The sequence below is a fragment of the Bos indicus x Bos taurus genome, chromosome 8 (assembly GCF_003369695.1).
Source record: "Bos indicus x Bos taurus breed Angus x Brahman F1 hybrid chromosome 8, Bos_hybrid_MaternalHap_v2.0, whole genome shotgun sequence".
Lineage (NCBI taxonomy): Eukaryota > Metazoa > Chordata > Mammalia > Artiodactyla > Bovidae > Bos > Bos indicus x Bos taurus.
In genome coordinates, this window is record NC_040083.1 from 26,365,749 (window position 1) to 26,382,243 (window position 16,495).

The following is a 16,495-nucleotide window of genomic DNA, read 5'->3' on the forward strand; positions in this document are numbered from 1 at the left end:
GCAGGGTGGTGAATGTGAGTGTTCACTGCAAGGGACAGGGATGAGGGCAGAGTCTGCACCTCATCTTTCTCCTCCCACCAAATGATCATGACAGCGGTGTTTACAAAGAGACCTTTCATAAATCATAAAAAGTACAATCTGTTTTAAAGTGCTGTAGAATGCTCTCAAGAGTAGCTTCTTTCTCTATTCAACTGGGATATTCCAAATAAGGAAACATATTGACAGGGTGTCTGTCACAACAGGGAGGAAAAAAAGCCACCCCCACCCTGGCTAGTGTTGATGAAGGCAGCTGACACACTCAGGCAGAAGATATGGCCACAAAATTCCAAGCCACATCCTTGTCTTCTAACCGAGAGTGGAAACCTAATGGATTTAGCATCCATCAGGGAATAAATTTTCTGGAAGCCTTTCACTTCTTTAAAGGACTGACTTCTTTTCTCATCTCTACCTACATTACAGAAAACAAATCAAGCTGCCTCAAAGAGCAGAGAGTTTTATCAGACAAATGCTCAATGATTTGTACTAGTCTTTATAAATGCTACCATCTGTTCTGAAAATTTAGAAAAATCCCTGAAATATCTTTGAATAACTGAAGATCATGATGGCATTTCATCCCATAGCTATCATTTCAGTAATATCTACTATGTGAAATTCACATACATAATCTCTTTAATCCCCCCCACCCCCAAACACGAGAGACAGCTTTGGCTTCTCTCATTTTCCAGATAAGGAAAACGAAGCAGAAAGAAATGATGCAGTCGCCCAAGGACACGAAGCAACAAGAAGCTGAGGAAAAACCGAACCCTTGCTGTGTCTCAAAAGCCGAATGTCTGCCCATAATGCCACTCCGACTCTGGCTGCTCTATTACTTCTTCATGAAAATAGGTCAAATTAAGATATGTCAGCAGCAAGATGCAGAGCTCCAGCTATATTTACACTTGTTAGGTGTTTGAAAATGCAGAGGTGAGGGAGTGTGATACTTGCTGTGATTCAGGAAGTAAGATGAGCACTGCCCCAGAGTGAAGAGACTAGAGATCTCTCCACCTGTGTGACCTTGGATGAGCCACCTAAACTTTGGACCTCTGCTTCCTCACCTTGAACCTGAGAAGACTGATTTTCAGTCTTACCTGATTTTCATAATTCCTTTCAGATCTAACAGTCTCTTTTACGTGCCCTCGAACCACTAGGATAAGTGAAACAGGTCACTTGTAAATAAGTACGTGGTATCTATCCCAGTGTACACAGAGCCTCGATGTAAAATTTCAAAACCAAATAAACTTGTCCTTTGCAAAACCATCGCTGAGATCAAAACCAGTAAGTCTTAGAACTTTAAACCTCCAATATAAAGATTTTAACTTTGTTCTATTTTTAACCCCCTCTTTACTCCGTTTTTGTTTCTACAAGAATGAAGACAACAGCCAGACTCTTTCCTAATGATCTGGTTTATATGTATGGGTCTTAAGGTAATTTACTCTCCCTTATTGTAGAAAGTTAATAAATTTCATTATGGAAATTAATTACTAAATACAACAGATACTGTGAATAAACACTGGTAAAATTAAGAGGATCAAAGTGATATATTTAGATGTGAAAATACAGCCTCTTTTTGAAGATAAAAAAATTGAACTTGCATTTCCTGTGATGAAATCTATTACCACTGCCTACTAATTAGTGCAAGGACACGTGTTGTCAAAGGAATACAGGGACAGGGTTCAGACTGCAGCTTTTCCAAGAAGAGCAGGCTGACCTCACCCTCACCGTGCCTGGGTAAAGCGAGAGATGCTAATACTTAGTGACAGAAGTGTAGTGATGGTGAAATGAGGTGATACATGTAATCGAAGCAGGCACTCAACTCAATGTTAGTTCCTTTGCTCCCTTTGCCCACTTTGGCTGGGGAAAAAATGTAGATGATGACCACTGCATGAAAAGGTTCACCAAGAGCTAAAAATCTATTTACCTCCTTATTATTTATCAAAGCTCAATGATATCTTTAGTTGGAACAAAAAATTAAGTCTGAATTATATCAACTACATTTGTTAAGTCTTTCAGAGAGATTACAATTGGAATAGGAACATCAATCCCCAAATCACACTAAGTTAGATTTGGGACTTAATACTTGCAATGAAATGTATGTGATAAATAACACTTTAGCATATATTTCACGTTAGCAACCTGTGATGATTGTGTATAATGGCCTAATTTTTCCAGATGAAATCTCAGAATATCTGCATGTCTGAGATGAACCCTCTGATGCTCCCTGCACCGTGAGCAATCTGTTCCCCAGTCTTGCACACTAACAATTATTAAAGGGGTAAAAGATTTATATGGTAATTAGGACATATGCAAATATCTTCAAACATTTGCAGTTTTTATTTTTGGAGTTAAATGTTAGAAGGTACTGATATTAAGAAGATATGGCAAGAATACACAGAAGAACTGTACAAAAAAGATCTTCATGACCCAGATAATCACGATGGTGTGATCACTGACCTAGAGCCAGACATCCTGGAATGTGAAGTCAAGTGGGCCTTAGAAAGCATCACTACAAACAAAGCTAGTGGAGGTGATAGAATTCCAGTTGAGCTATTCCAAATCCTGAAAGATGATGCTGTGAAAGTGCTGCACTCAATATGCCAGCAAATTTGGAAAACTCAGTAGTGGCCACAGGACTGGAAAAGGTCAGTTTTCATTCCAATCCCAAAGAAAGGCAATCCCAAAGAATGCTCAAACTACCGCACAATTGCACTCATCTCACATGCTAGTAAAGTAATGCTCAAAATCTTCCAAGCCAGGCTTCAGCAATATGTGAACCGTGAACTTCCTGATGTTCAAGCTGGTTTTAGAAAAGGCAGAGGAACCAGACATCAAATTGCCAACATCTGCTGGATCATGGAAAAAGCAAGAGAGTTCCAGAAAAACATCTATTTCTGCTTTATTGACTATGCCAAAGCCTTTGACTGTGTGGACCACAATCAACTGTGGAAAATTCTGAAAGATATGGGAATACCAGACCACCTGATCTGCCTCTTGAGAAATCTGTATGCAGGTCAGGAAGCAACAGTTAGAACTGGACATGGAACAACAGACTGGTTCCAAATAGGAAAGGGAGTACCTCAAGGCTGTATTTTGTCACCCTGGGAGTTGGTGATGGACAGGGAGGCCTGGTGCGCTACAATTCATGGGGTCGCAAAGAGTCGGACATGACTGAGCGACTGATCTGATCTGATCTGATCTGAGGAAAGGAAAGGGTATGTTTTTTCTACTGATTTATACAAATATGCAGCTGTACTGGGGAAGCATGCTACTCTCAACCCAAATAATGGTATTTATAAAACACTTCTTTCCATGGTAGCAAAGCTCTGTTTGCCCCTGCAGAGTGGGAAGCAGCAGGGAGGTGTTTTAAGACAGAGCCGTGATACGCAGTCAGCATCCCTAAGAACCCATGAGATGGGACAGCGAACATCTCCCACCTCCACACTGGGTATTAGAAGGTACCAGAAGTCTCACAGTGTGCCCTGGGAAGGCAGGCAATTACATCCCAGGAGCAGAGAATGGTTCCTGCTATTTGAAAAGAACATAATCCTTTGTGGACTAGCATCATGAGCCTCTGCTTCATCAGGTTTTCAGAGCAGACAGAACTAAGAGATTGCTGTGGGGAGGGTCTTGTAGTGGGACTTTTCCCTGGAGGCCTTATCTGTGGAGGAATTGCTGGGTAAGCACCTGAGATACCCTGAGGCAGGGCTGCAGACCACTGGGAAGAGAAGGAGAGTGACATTTCTTGAGCCCTTACAAAGTTCCAGGCACTGTGCCAAGTGCTCTTCACTGTGACATGTTTCAAAGAGATCTTAGTCTCAGCACCAAGTGGACCTGTCCTACCACTCCCTGAGGGGTTCAGGGGACTCCATCCTAAGCTGAAAAGATTTGACAGGTTTTCCCCATCTACCTCCTGCTTCCAGGTAAAAGAGCCAAAAATGATAAAGTCAAATGGCCTTTTGATTCCAGCAGACAGTGATATGCTTGAAATAGGAGCTCTGGCTGGGGAACAAATAGCCATATTGTATTAATTTTTCACTGTGTATCAAGATTCCATAAAGTTAGTGACTTCAAGCCACAGATTTATGACCTCACAGTTTTTGCAGGTTAGATGTCCAGGCACAACTTAACTGAGGCCTCTGTTCAGGGTCTCATAAGGCGACATTCAACTCAAGGTATTGGCAGGCTGCCTTGTTTATCAGGAAACATCAGTGGGGATGAGTGTGCTCCCCGGCTCCCTCAGGTTGCTGATAAAATTTCACTTCTCTGTGGTAGTTTTGACTGATGGCCCTGGCTTCTTACTGGCTGTTGGCCACTGGCTACGCTTAGATCCTAGAGGCCACCCCTGACACTCAGCCCCCTCCTAAGACAGTCACAACATGGCAGCTTGCTTCTCGTAGACCAGCAGGAGAATCCCTCTCACTCTAGTCTGCTAAGAAAGTTTTATATAATGTGATCTTGGGAGTAACAGCCCCCAGTTTCGCCATATCATGGAACCTAATCAAGGGAGTGGTGAGTGGTAACCCCATTATGTTTGCCATATTCTATTAGTTAGAAGGAAGTCATCAAGATTCCACCTATACTCAAAAAGAAGAGATTGCTGCTGCTACTGCTAAGTCACTTCAGTCGTGTCCAACTCTGTGAGACCCCATGGACTGCAGCCTAGCAGGCTCCTCCGTCCATGGGATTTTCCAGGCAAGAGTACTGGAGTGGGGTGCCATTGCCTTCTCCGAAAGAAGAGATTACCCAAAATGAAATCATTAGGGGCCACTCTAAAGTATGGGCTTCAAAAGTTGGCTCAGAAGGGTGGGCCCTGCAATGTGGGAGACCTGGATTTGATCCCTGGGTTGGAAAGATCCCCTGGAGAAGGATACAGGCTGCCTACTCCAGTATTCTGGCCTGGAGAAGTCCATGGACTGTATAGTCCATGGGCTCACAAACAGTCAGACACAACTGAGCGACTTTCACTTTCAGTTTTCTAGAGTATATTCTACACACACGGCAAGATTGAATGTGGCTTCATATTTTGTAGCATATAACAATGAAGACAAAATGGACTAAGGAGATAGTCATATGTGAATATGAATTCTGGTTCCTTTGCTGCAAGACTTTGGACAAATTATTTAATCTCTCTTGAAGCTTCAATTTTCTAATCGGAAAATAGGCACAACTATTATCTATATAAATATGAATGTGGTGTCAATAGCTTCACTTCTTGTTTAATAGTTTAACCAATGTTTAATCTCTTAAATGTGAGATTATATGCACTTTTGTACTTTTTCTAAAGCAACTGTGAACTGTGAAATGTATTAACTGTGCATGACACCAAGTAGGTATTATATATACAGAGTAACAGGCTCTGATTCCAGCCTGTTCAGGTCTGCAGACCATGACTCCATCAGAAAGTTTAGCTACTCCTATAGATGAAGCTTAAATATAACTAACATGATTTGATTCTCTCATTCAGCAAATTAAGCACCTAATAAGCACTACTATGCTGCTGCTGCTGCTAAGTCACTTCAGTCATGTCCGACTCTGTGCAACCCCAGAGATGGCAGCCCATCAGGCTCCCCCGTCCCTGGGATTCTCCAGGCAAGGACACTGGAGTGGGTTGCCATTTCCTTCTCCAACACATGAAAGTGAAAAGTGAAAGTGAAGTCGATCAGTCATGTCTGACCCTCAGCGACCTCATGAACTGCAGCCTTCTAGGCTCCTCCGTCCATGGGATTTTCCAGGCAAGAGTACTGGAGTCGGGTGCCATTGCCTTCTCCAACTACTATGCTAGGTGCTAGGTATTATCTATCTGCCTATCTATCTATACACACACACACACACACACACAAATAGACATATTTCTTGTCTTTGATGAGTTTATGGTACAGTGGGAGAGAAAAACCACACTCATTCAATAAATAACGAGGGCACTCTTTGTATATTAGGGATAATAAACAGGAAAATGTCCTTACTCTTGTGGAGATTATATTCTGCAGAAATGTGGGTGATCAGTGGAATTTTTTTTTAAGGTAAAATAGAGGACAATTTAAAAATTTTGATAGAATATTAGAGGGGGATCTGAGAGTAATCAGGAAGGGCTATTTCAAATAGAGTGGCCAGAGAAGGACTGCACAGGGAGGTGGAATGACAAGAAAGAACAGCTATAATAGGGGCCAGGAGAAGAGTGGTTCAGGCAGAGGCACTTCCTGTGCAAAGGCCCTGAGGCAGGAACGAGCAAAACACGGCTGAGGATCAGCAACAAATCAGTAAGAGTGGACATCAACCCATGCTTAGGGGCCAAGCAAGAGCCAAGGCCCCACAGCCAAGAAGTCTCTTCTCAGCTCGATGGGAAGCCACTGCAAGATAACAAGCAGAGGAACCACAGACACGATTGACACCTGGAATGGAACGAACTGGCTGCTATATGGGAAACATAAGACAGGGGAGTAAGAATGAAGGCAATCAGGATACTGAACAAATGAAAACTTATACAGGTAAATATTTTGATAAGAACAATAAACAATAAGAACCAGCTTTTTGACTACAATGTACAAACAACAAGCCTACACTCAGGCCACTTGAATTTTAGTTGCAGAGATAAGTCACACCTTACCAAGTAAATATAGAATAAAAGTTTAAATAGTAACAAGGGCCTTGAAAGAAAATAAAACAGGGAAATGGCTGAGAATGAAAATGTTTTAGACAAGATGGTTGGAAAAGCCACACAAATAAGGTGATATCTGAGCAGAAACCTGAGTGAAGACTTTGGGAAGACCTGGAGACAAGAGGTTCAGGCAGGAGGTCTGGCGCAATCCCAGCATGAGGGTGCTAAGTTCGTGGGAGGAGCAGCGCAAAGGCTGGGGACGGTGACGTGAATGCACTAAGACAGAAACTGGTAGGATTACAGGAAACGAAGTCAGATCCTTGGATCCGCTAACCTACCATGAGGTTAGAGGATCATGTTATCTATGTCACCTTTCCATGTTATTCTAAATGGGGAACCACTGGAGAGATTTGTGGAGGGGACTTGGTGAAGGCGTCATGACGACACTGGAGTGGCCCTGACTCAGACAGGGGACTCAGGGAATGCCTCTAGAGGAGGGATATTTAGGCTGAGGGAGGAAGGATGACTAAGACGACAGGGCTCACACACGGGGCAGGTGGGCATTCCAGGAAGAGGAAACAGTCAGTGCCAAGTAATCTGTTGTAATGTGTCCTCATGCATTTTCATTATTTTTCAGTGTCAGGATTTAGAAAAGCTAAAACTCTGGCTGTGAGACTCAGTACAGACTCTTTATTCTTTAAGTGGAAGATGGATATATTCATTTGTGTGCTTATTCAACAGACATGTTGAGGGCAAACAACACAGCAGGCATGATGCCAGGAGCCCTGAAAGACAAAGTGGTGAACATGACTTGGGTCCTGTCCTCCACGAAATACAGCAAATTCACCATGTACTGGAGCCAAGCATTTGAAGGCGTGCATGCCAAACAATGCATGTACTGATTTTCAGCTCTACTGCATAATCACTGTATTTATGCATCTTTGGAAGGAGATGACTAAGAGGGTGGCCCATGGGGAAGAAATACAATAATTTGATGTAATAGCTTTCCAGGGATTAATCAGACATTTTTAAGTTAATAGAGGTAACTTTTATTTCTACAGGCAAGATTCCACAAATGAGGTTTGAAATTATTATTAAGAAGTTCTGAATAGACATTTAATGACTCTGACTTAATGTCCCAAGCTCAGGCATGTGGAGAACCCTAGAATGTATAGCACTCACAGGAAAAGCACTTCTCTAGAGAACCAAATCTCAATGGGGCATGATGTTTTTCATGTTTCAACTGCTTTTAATCTACACATCTTGGAAGTTTATACAGCATGATGACATCAGGGTCAGAATAACCTTTCGGTGCAAACTAAAAAGGTCTTCTGTCATCACCACTCTGCTAAGGCTGGGAAGGAAACACAGGCAATCCCGCATGCCTAATGTTCTATGTCATGGGAAGTTCTCCACTACAGTGCCAGAAAATGGATCTGCAGAAAGCTGAGAAAAAATGGACATCAAATCAAAGATATCTTGATCCAAAATCAAGAGTCTATTTATCTTGAAAAAAGCAACCATCAATACGCATTAACCAAGAAACTAAATGTCAAACACATATCAAAGTAGAATACAGAGTTTGAATGGTGAACCATCTAGTCCTGTGCTGACCATTATTGAACCACTGGACACACTGGGCTATGAGCTTTGACATGTTGTTCAGTCGCTCAGTTGTGTCTGACTCTTTTGTGACCCCCCAGACTGCAGCATGCCAGGCTTCCCTATCCTTCATCGTCTCCTGGAGCTTGCTCAATCTCACGTCCATTGAGTCAGTGATGCCATCCAGCCATCTGGTCCTCTGTTGTCCCCTTCTCCTTTTGCCTTCAATCTTTCCCAGTATCAGGGTCTTTTATAATAAGTCAGCTCTCCACATCAGGTGGCCAAAGTATTAGAGCTTCAGCTTCAGCATCAGTCCTTCCAATGAATATTCAAGATTGATTTCCTTTAGGATTGACTGGTTTGATCTCTTTGTAGTCCAAAGGACTCTTGAGAGTCTTCTCCAACACCACAGTTCAAAGCATCAGTTCTTTGGTGCTCAGCCTTCTTTATTGTCCAACTCTAACATCCATATATGACTACTGGAAAAACCCCCATAGTTTTGACTCTATGGACCTTTGTCAGCAAAGTAATGTCTCTGCTTTTTAATATGCTGTCTAGGTTGGTCATAGCTTTTCTTCCAAGGAGCAAGCGTCTTTAAATTTCATGGCTGCAGTCCCCATCTGCAGTGATTTGGGAGCCCAAGAAAATAGTCTCTCACTGTTTCCATTGTTTCCCCATCTATTTGCCATGAACTGATGGGACTGGATGCCATGATTTTAGGTTTTTGAATGTTGAGTTTTAAGCCAACTTTTTCACTCTCCTCTTTCAGCTTCCTCAAGTGGCTCTTTAGTTCCTCTTCACTTTCTTCCATAAGGGTGGTATCATGTGCATATCTGAGGTTATTGATATTTCTCCTGGCAATCTTCATTCCAGCTTATGCTTCATCCAGCCTGGCATTTTGCATGATGTACACTGCATATAAGTTAAACAAGCAGGGTGACAGTATATAGCCTTGACCTACCCCTTTCTCAATTTGGAATCAGTCCATTATTCTATGTCTGGTTCTATCTGTTGCTTCTTAACCTGCATACATGTTTCTCAGGAGACAGGTAATGTGGTCTGGTATCCCCATGTCTTTAAGAATTTTCCACAGTTTGTTGTGATCCACACATTCAAAGGCTTTAGTGTAGTCAATGAAGCAGAAGCTGTTTTTCTGGAATTCTCTTGCTTTTTCTATGATCCAACAGATGTTGGCAATTTGACATGTGGCTAGTCCAAAAGGAGGGGCTTCCCAGTTGGCTAAGTGGTAAAGAGTCTACCTGCCAATGCAGGAGACACAAGAGACATGGGTTTGATCCCTAGGTTGGGAAGATTCCCTGGAGGAGGGCATGGTGACCCACTTCAGTATTCTTGCCTGGAGAATGAATACCCATGGACAGAAGAGCCTGGTGGGCTACAGTCCATGGGGTCACAAACAGTTGTACACAACTGAGTGACTGAGCCCACAACTAAGCACTGTCCAAAAGGATATGTTCAGTATGTATAAAACATATACCAAATTTCAAAACTTAGTATAAGGAAAAAAGTAAAATTTTCCAATGATTTTTAATACTGGTTAAAATTTAGGATATACCAGATTAAATAAAATATCATTAAAATCAATTTTACCTTTCCTTTTTACTTTTTTAATATGACTATTTAAAAAAAATGACTACTAGAAAATTCAAATTACACATGTGACTTGCATCTTATTTTTATTGGACATTGCTGATTTAGCATGCCTGCCATAGGTATCAGAATACTCACATAAGAAAATGGATTTATAGCTTCTCTGATGATCCATATGCTTAGATATCATGAGAATAGGGCCTTACAGTCAGTAGACATACACAGGACTTTTTGAGTTCAAATTACTTCTTATCTAAGCAGGTTGGGAATCTGTACTGGTTTACACTGTTCCTGTCAGAGTAATTTCACAGTCCAAGCTGGAAGACTTCACAGCTCTCTGTTCTCTGTCCTTTAAGCATTGCAGACCTGTGACCCTACTCACTTGTCCTTACCTCATCAGTTAGCCAGATTTCCAAAAGCATTTAGCTGTGAAGGCCTCTGGGAAGCTCTCTTCAGAGTATATGTACCTTGTGCTATTAAGATTGTGAGTCTCAGAGGGTAGGGGCCCAAACGTGGTTCTGTTATCTAACGCTACTACGTTGAGAATTGCATAGGTCTCTGTAAGAAAGTAAATGCATTTGATATGAAACTAGAACACTTTCTAACACCATACACAAAAATAAACTCAAAATGGATTAAAGATCTCAACGTAAGACCAGAAACTATAAAACTCCTAGAGGAGAACATAGGCAAAACACTCTCCGACATACATCACAGCAGGATCCTCTATGACCCACCTCCCAGAATATTGGAAATAAAAGCAAAAATAAACAAATGGGATCTAATTAAACGTAAAAGCTTCTGCACAACAAAGGAAACTATTAGCAAGGTGAAAAGGCAGCCTTCAGAATGGGAGAAAATAATAGCAAATGAAGCAATGGACAAACAACTAGTCTCAAAAATATACAAGCAATTCCTACAGCTCAACTCCAGAAAAATAAATGACCCAATCAAAAAATGGGCCAAAGAACTAAATAGACATTTCTCCAAAGAAGACATACAGATGGCTAACGAACACATGAAAAGATGCTCAACATCACTCATTATCAGAGAAATGCAAATCATAACCACTATGAGGTACCATTTCACACCAGTCAGAATGGCTGTGATCCAAAAGTCTACAAGCAATAAATGCTGGAGAGGGTGTGGAGAAAAGGGAACTCTCTTACACTGTTGGGGGGAATGCAAACTAGTACAGCCACTATGGAGAACAGTGTGGAGATTCCTTAAAAAACTGGAAATAGAACTGCTTTATGATCCAGCAATCCCACTGCTGGGCATACATACTGAGGAAACCAGAATTGAAAGAGACACATGTACCCCAATGTTCATCGCAGCACTGTTTATAATAGCCAGGACATGGAAGCAACCTAGATGCCCATCAGCAGATGAATGGATAAGAAAGCTGTGGTACATATACACAATGGAGTATTACTCAGCCATTAAAAAAGAATACATTTGAATCAGTTCTAATGAGATGGATGAAACTGGAACCTATTATACAGAGTGAAGTAAGCCAGAAAGAAAAACACCAATACAGTATACTAACGCATATATATGGAATTTAGAAAGATGGTAACAATAACCCTGTGTACGAGACAGCAAAAGAGACACTGATGTATAGATCAGTCTTATGGACTCTGTGGGAGAGGGAGAGGGTGGGGAGATTTAGGAGAATGGCATTGAAACATGTATAATATCATGTATGAAATGAGTCATCAGTCCAGGTTCGATGCACGATACTGGATGCTTGGGGCTGGTGCACTGAGACGACCCAGAGGGAGGGTATGGGGAGGGAGGAGGGAGGAGGGTTCAGGATGGGGAACACAGGTATACCTGTGGCGGATTCATTTTGATATTTGGCAAAACTAATACAATATTGTAAAGTTTAAAAATAAAATAAAATTTAAAATAAATAAATGCATTTGATAAACTTGTTGGTTATATGAGTAGAGCTGATGGTCTGGGGAAAGGAGTTTTTCTTTCTCCCCTTTGTATTACAGCAGTTTTATCACATTAGCCATTGGCTATCAGCTGTGCTCCATGATTCATTTGTTCAAATATTCCAGTGTCATGAGCTGCCTGGAACAGAGCTGGGTGCTGGGGATATGGGTGGGGAAGGGTGGGGGCAAGGGGTGGGAATAAGGCAGGCAGAGTCTTGTCCTTACTGGGGAGGACAAACCAAAGCACACGTACACCACACAATTACACTAAGTGTGGCATGTGTCACCAGGGAGAAGCAGTGGGGATCACAAAAGGGTCATTGGCCTGGGAAGCTAATGTAGTCAGATGTCCAGGAAGACTTCTAAATGACCCTCCTGCTAAACCTGAGGGGCCTGTTTGCCTGGCAAGGCAGAGGAGAAACGGGAGGTTGATTATATAGGGAGGGCCCTTTAAGCTTTGTTTAAAAAAAAAAAAAAAGGTAAAGCACACAAAACAGTTGGACCTTACAGAGTAGGCAAACGAAAACAAACTCCTAAAGGCAGAGAAAAGCCATCGAAGGCTTTTGTGCAAGACAACGACATGAGCAGATCTGCCTTTTAAAATATCACTCTGGAGGTGGTCAAGAGCAGATGGAGGGCCTACACAGAGCACAGCTACAGATGCACAAGAAGTAACCCACTCTCTTCGGTCATCGTGTCAGCAGGAACTAAGTTTCAAGTCTGTAACAGATGTGTGTGCCCATAACCACAAGATCTGGAAGCCAGAATGCATTCTAGGGTATGAATCTAATACAAGATACTCTCAAAATACCCTTAAAAAGCATTCATTTCCACAGATGGGCCTGTGCGGATAAACCTGTTACTTTGCATAAGCCCTCTCTCCTGACCCCAACCTAATCGTTCTTATTCAAGACCAGAAGCCAGTGATCCACATGAGATCCAGTGACCCAATTTCTGGGGTCACAGAGAGGCTGAGTGCTCAAAGCATTCATTCAACAGCACAAGTTTGGGAATGTTCTGCTCTTCTGTGCCCAAGCACTGGGGACCTGTGGTGGTGGCTGCATTCTTGTGTCCTCTTTGCAAGGACACTGGGTCTGAACAAGTGTACTAGATCAGCCCCCTTGTCCAGGAGCTCCAGCTAAGGTCTGCTCTCAGGGCAAGAAATTAGTGGAGGAAGTAAGTCATACTGCTTATAAGCCAATTAAACACATTAAATTCTATAGAATGGGCATATGGAATTTTGTTTTGTTCTGGACCCTTTTAGGTGACACTTGTATCAACTTGTGATTGCCTGGTGATGACCTTAATTGTCTTCCTTGGTGTCAGATGTTCATTCTATTTTTAAGTAGCCATAAAAGCAATATGTTGGTAGATAATAAGCACATTCAAGATTCTGTTAAAAATAAGTCATTTCTAAAAATTCAAATCTCCCCCAATCACCTCTTCCTGTTATCTTTTTTATTAAAATAAAAATAAGCCTCAACCCCACAGTGTGTTCCCTTTCTGGACTTCTGTTATCCACTTTGAAACTAAAAGACCCTCTGCATCTAGACAAAGAACTCATTCTTCTCAGAAGCAAGACTGTGCAATGGGAAGTTCCTGGGCTCAGGGAGCAGTCAGACCTGGGTTCCAGCCCTGGTTACATCCCTTCTTGGGTGTGTGACTTTGGTAAAGTTTCTTAAGTTCTCTGGCCCTTGTTTTTTCCTGAAGAACATTTGGCTAGCCTACTAAATCAGTTTTCTAGGCCTGTCATAACAAACTGCCACAAGCTGTGTGGCTTAAAATGACAGAAATTTACTTTCTCACACTTCAAAAAGCTTGAAATCAAGGTGTGAGTATGGCTGGTTCTTTCTGAGGCTCTCTGGGAGACCCCTTCCTCACCACTGCCAACTCTGGTGGCTCCTGACATCACTCGATAATCTTGACCTCTGTCTTCATAGGGCCTTCGGTCTTGTGTCTCTCTGTTTTTTTTTTTTTTTCCTTCTTCTTATAAGGACACTAGTTGTTGGATTTAGGGCTCACTATAACTCAAGAATGAGTTCATCTCAAGATAATTAACTGATTCTATCTCAAAATATGCTATTTTCAAATAAAGTCACATTTGGAGATTCTGGGTTACCTTGGATTTTGAGGAACATCCTATTCAATACAGCACACCTCCCTACACCGAATTCCACTATACCCAGGAAAACAGACTAAGGATCTGTGTTTATGGATTTTTTAGCCTCTTTCCTACATTTGAATCATTCAACTGTGTTTGCTTTTTATATCAGAAAATTACAGAGAAGACAATGTATATAACTAGCAACATATTGAAAATGCACTAATGCTGAATAAATACTATATTTTCCCTCCTCTTGCTTATATTTAATCTTAATACAACAACAGTAAGATCAAGTAATCTTAGCACCATTTATGTGTAAATCCTGGGAAATGAGAGGACACTTTGAGGTCCTATTCAAAGATAAAGACAAAAAACACCCTGCCCTAAACAATGACTTCTTTGGTAAGACAGGGCAAGCAATTCTCATTTCAGAACTGACCTATATCACAGCTGTTTAAATACTAAGGAACATGTGACATCTAAGAGAGTCCCTGCAACTCTGTGAATACAGAGGGCATGACAAAGACTCCAGGTAAAAATGAGAAACTTCATTTTTGTTATTCATTACCTAATTTGCCAACCATTTGGTCCATTATCTGTTAAATGCCATAGTGTTTTATTTACTTCTATATTTTCATGGCTTTTCATTTACTTCTGTATTTTTCTTTCTCAAATAATCTCAGCTCTGATATAGTTTAAAAACCATTGAGAATGTTATTCCCATAATTTGTTCATCTTCAAAACACTGAAAGCTGAGTGAAAGCTGCAGGCAGCAGCAAGAGGTGATAGAAAGCCCGTCAGCACTGACTGTACTGGTCCACCGCTTCTAATTTCAGGTGTTTCCTTTGCTTTTCTCTCACCCACTAGTACTCAGTATCCAGACACTGGGGCTGACAGTGCCTGGACCACGTCCCCGAGCACCATCAAAAATATAGAAATTTCAACGTGAAGCTCCCAAAGAAACGAGTTTCAAGGTAAACAGTTTTCCCAATATTCATACACTTCATTTAAATATATTCAACCTTGCTTCAAGTTTCTATACTCCGCAGTTAGGAACTGCTTTACAGGAAGAGTGGTGAGGAGGTCTATCACATAAAGCTGCTTTGCTCTGCTACACTGTGTGCTCTGGGAGATCACCCCTTGTCTGCCTGGATCTTGTTTTCAAGGTACAGCTCCAATATCTCTATTATAATTCCCTTCTCTTAAGGTTAGCAAGAACAAATGCTGACTGACAAAGTGATTGGAGAAAAATCAGGGCAAAGAACAGCCCTCCACAGACTTCAGTGGTGTGTATGAACAAAAACCCTCTGTATTTTAAAAAAGCTGTTCAATTTTCCTACTTTTTCCAACCATTGGTACCTTACTATGTTTATCTAAAAATTCTCCCTAAAATTCTTCCTTACAATCCCTTTCACATGAAAGTTCAGTTATTACCAGCTTGAAGCTACCCTGACATCATGTGCCACCCACACTGTCCACATAACATTGTTAATTACACTCTACTCAGATAAATTATCACAGAAGCTTCCAGTTACTTCAGTGTGAGCCTTAAAAAGTCCTCCCTCCCCAGTCAAAATGTTCCACCTGAAGACACTGGACCTCCAGAAGGGAGAACCAAGCATGCAGAAGTGCACCAAACTTTGCATGTGTACCAAAGAGTAACTAGAAGGTCCCTGGAGGGATGCCATGAATGTAGAAAATGACCCCTTACCTGGATTGGGTTGAAGGTACTCAATTGTTTTCGTCATTATTTCCATCACAGCCCTGCTGGTGACATCCACTTTCTGAAATGACAAAACAAATTTCTAAATCAAACAAATTATTAGCTTTAGAAACAAAGTTTTTGCTTGAGCATATACACAACCACTGATGGTTCAACAGAGCAATGATGAGTCCTGCAGTGGAAGGTGAGGGGCTCACAGAGCTGTCAGAAAAAGCCAGATCACTGGCTTTGCATTCAGCTTGTTCCTTTAAGATTTGGAAAGCCCATTTAGCCAGAGAGGAAGCTAGAAAACATGTTTCAAAATTGCTTCATTATCTCCTGGTAAAATAAGGCTAATATAGCCACCTTTCACTGTACATTGTCTGAGGTGGTCACTGAGAATGGTTCACTATTCACTTGGTGCAGGAAACCCCACAGAATCTTGCTCATCCGGAGGTTCAAATCTTTAAGAACACTGGTGAAGCTGGCCAGGCCATGGAGGGTATGCATATCCAAACAGCCACCAAGTCTCTGAAGGATGTCATTTTACAGAAGCAATGCATTCCATTCCATCATTACAGTGCTGGAGTTGGCTGATGTGCCCAGGCCAAAGAGTGGGGCTGGACACGGGCCATCACCCAAAATACAGTGATTTTTTTGCCTCACCTTCCTAAGAATTCAGGGAACAATGTCCCTCCCTGTTAAGGGTTTTGAGGTAGAGTCCCTGGCACTGAGCACATCCCAGGTGAAGAGAATCAAAGATAGGGCCTGGACTTTCAGAGCTCATGGATGGATTAATCCCTACACGACAACTCCCTGCCATACTGAGATGATCCCTACTGGAAAAGAGCAAATTGCTCCTCAACCTGAAGAGGAGGTAACACAGAAGGAAAAGATGACCCAGA

At 41.7% G+C, this 16,495-nt stretch overlaps 1 protein-coding gene across 1 annotated transcript in view; it reads right to left on the bottom strand.

Annotated features, from left to right (window-relative positions):
- The window catches only part of SH3GL2 (SH3 domain containing GRB2 like 2, endophilin A1), a 227,278-nt gene that overhangs the window by 26,979 nt on the left and 183,804 nt on the right, over window positions 1–16,495 (bottom strand). The window contains exon 3 of the mRNA XM_027549173.1: window positions 15,600–15,672. Coding sequence (XP_027404974.1) covers window positions 15,600–15,672 — 73 coding nt within the window. The remainder of the gene's footprint in view (window positions 1–15,599; window positions 15,673–16,495) is intronic.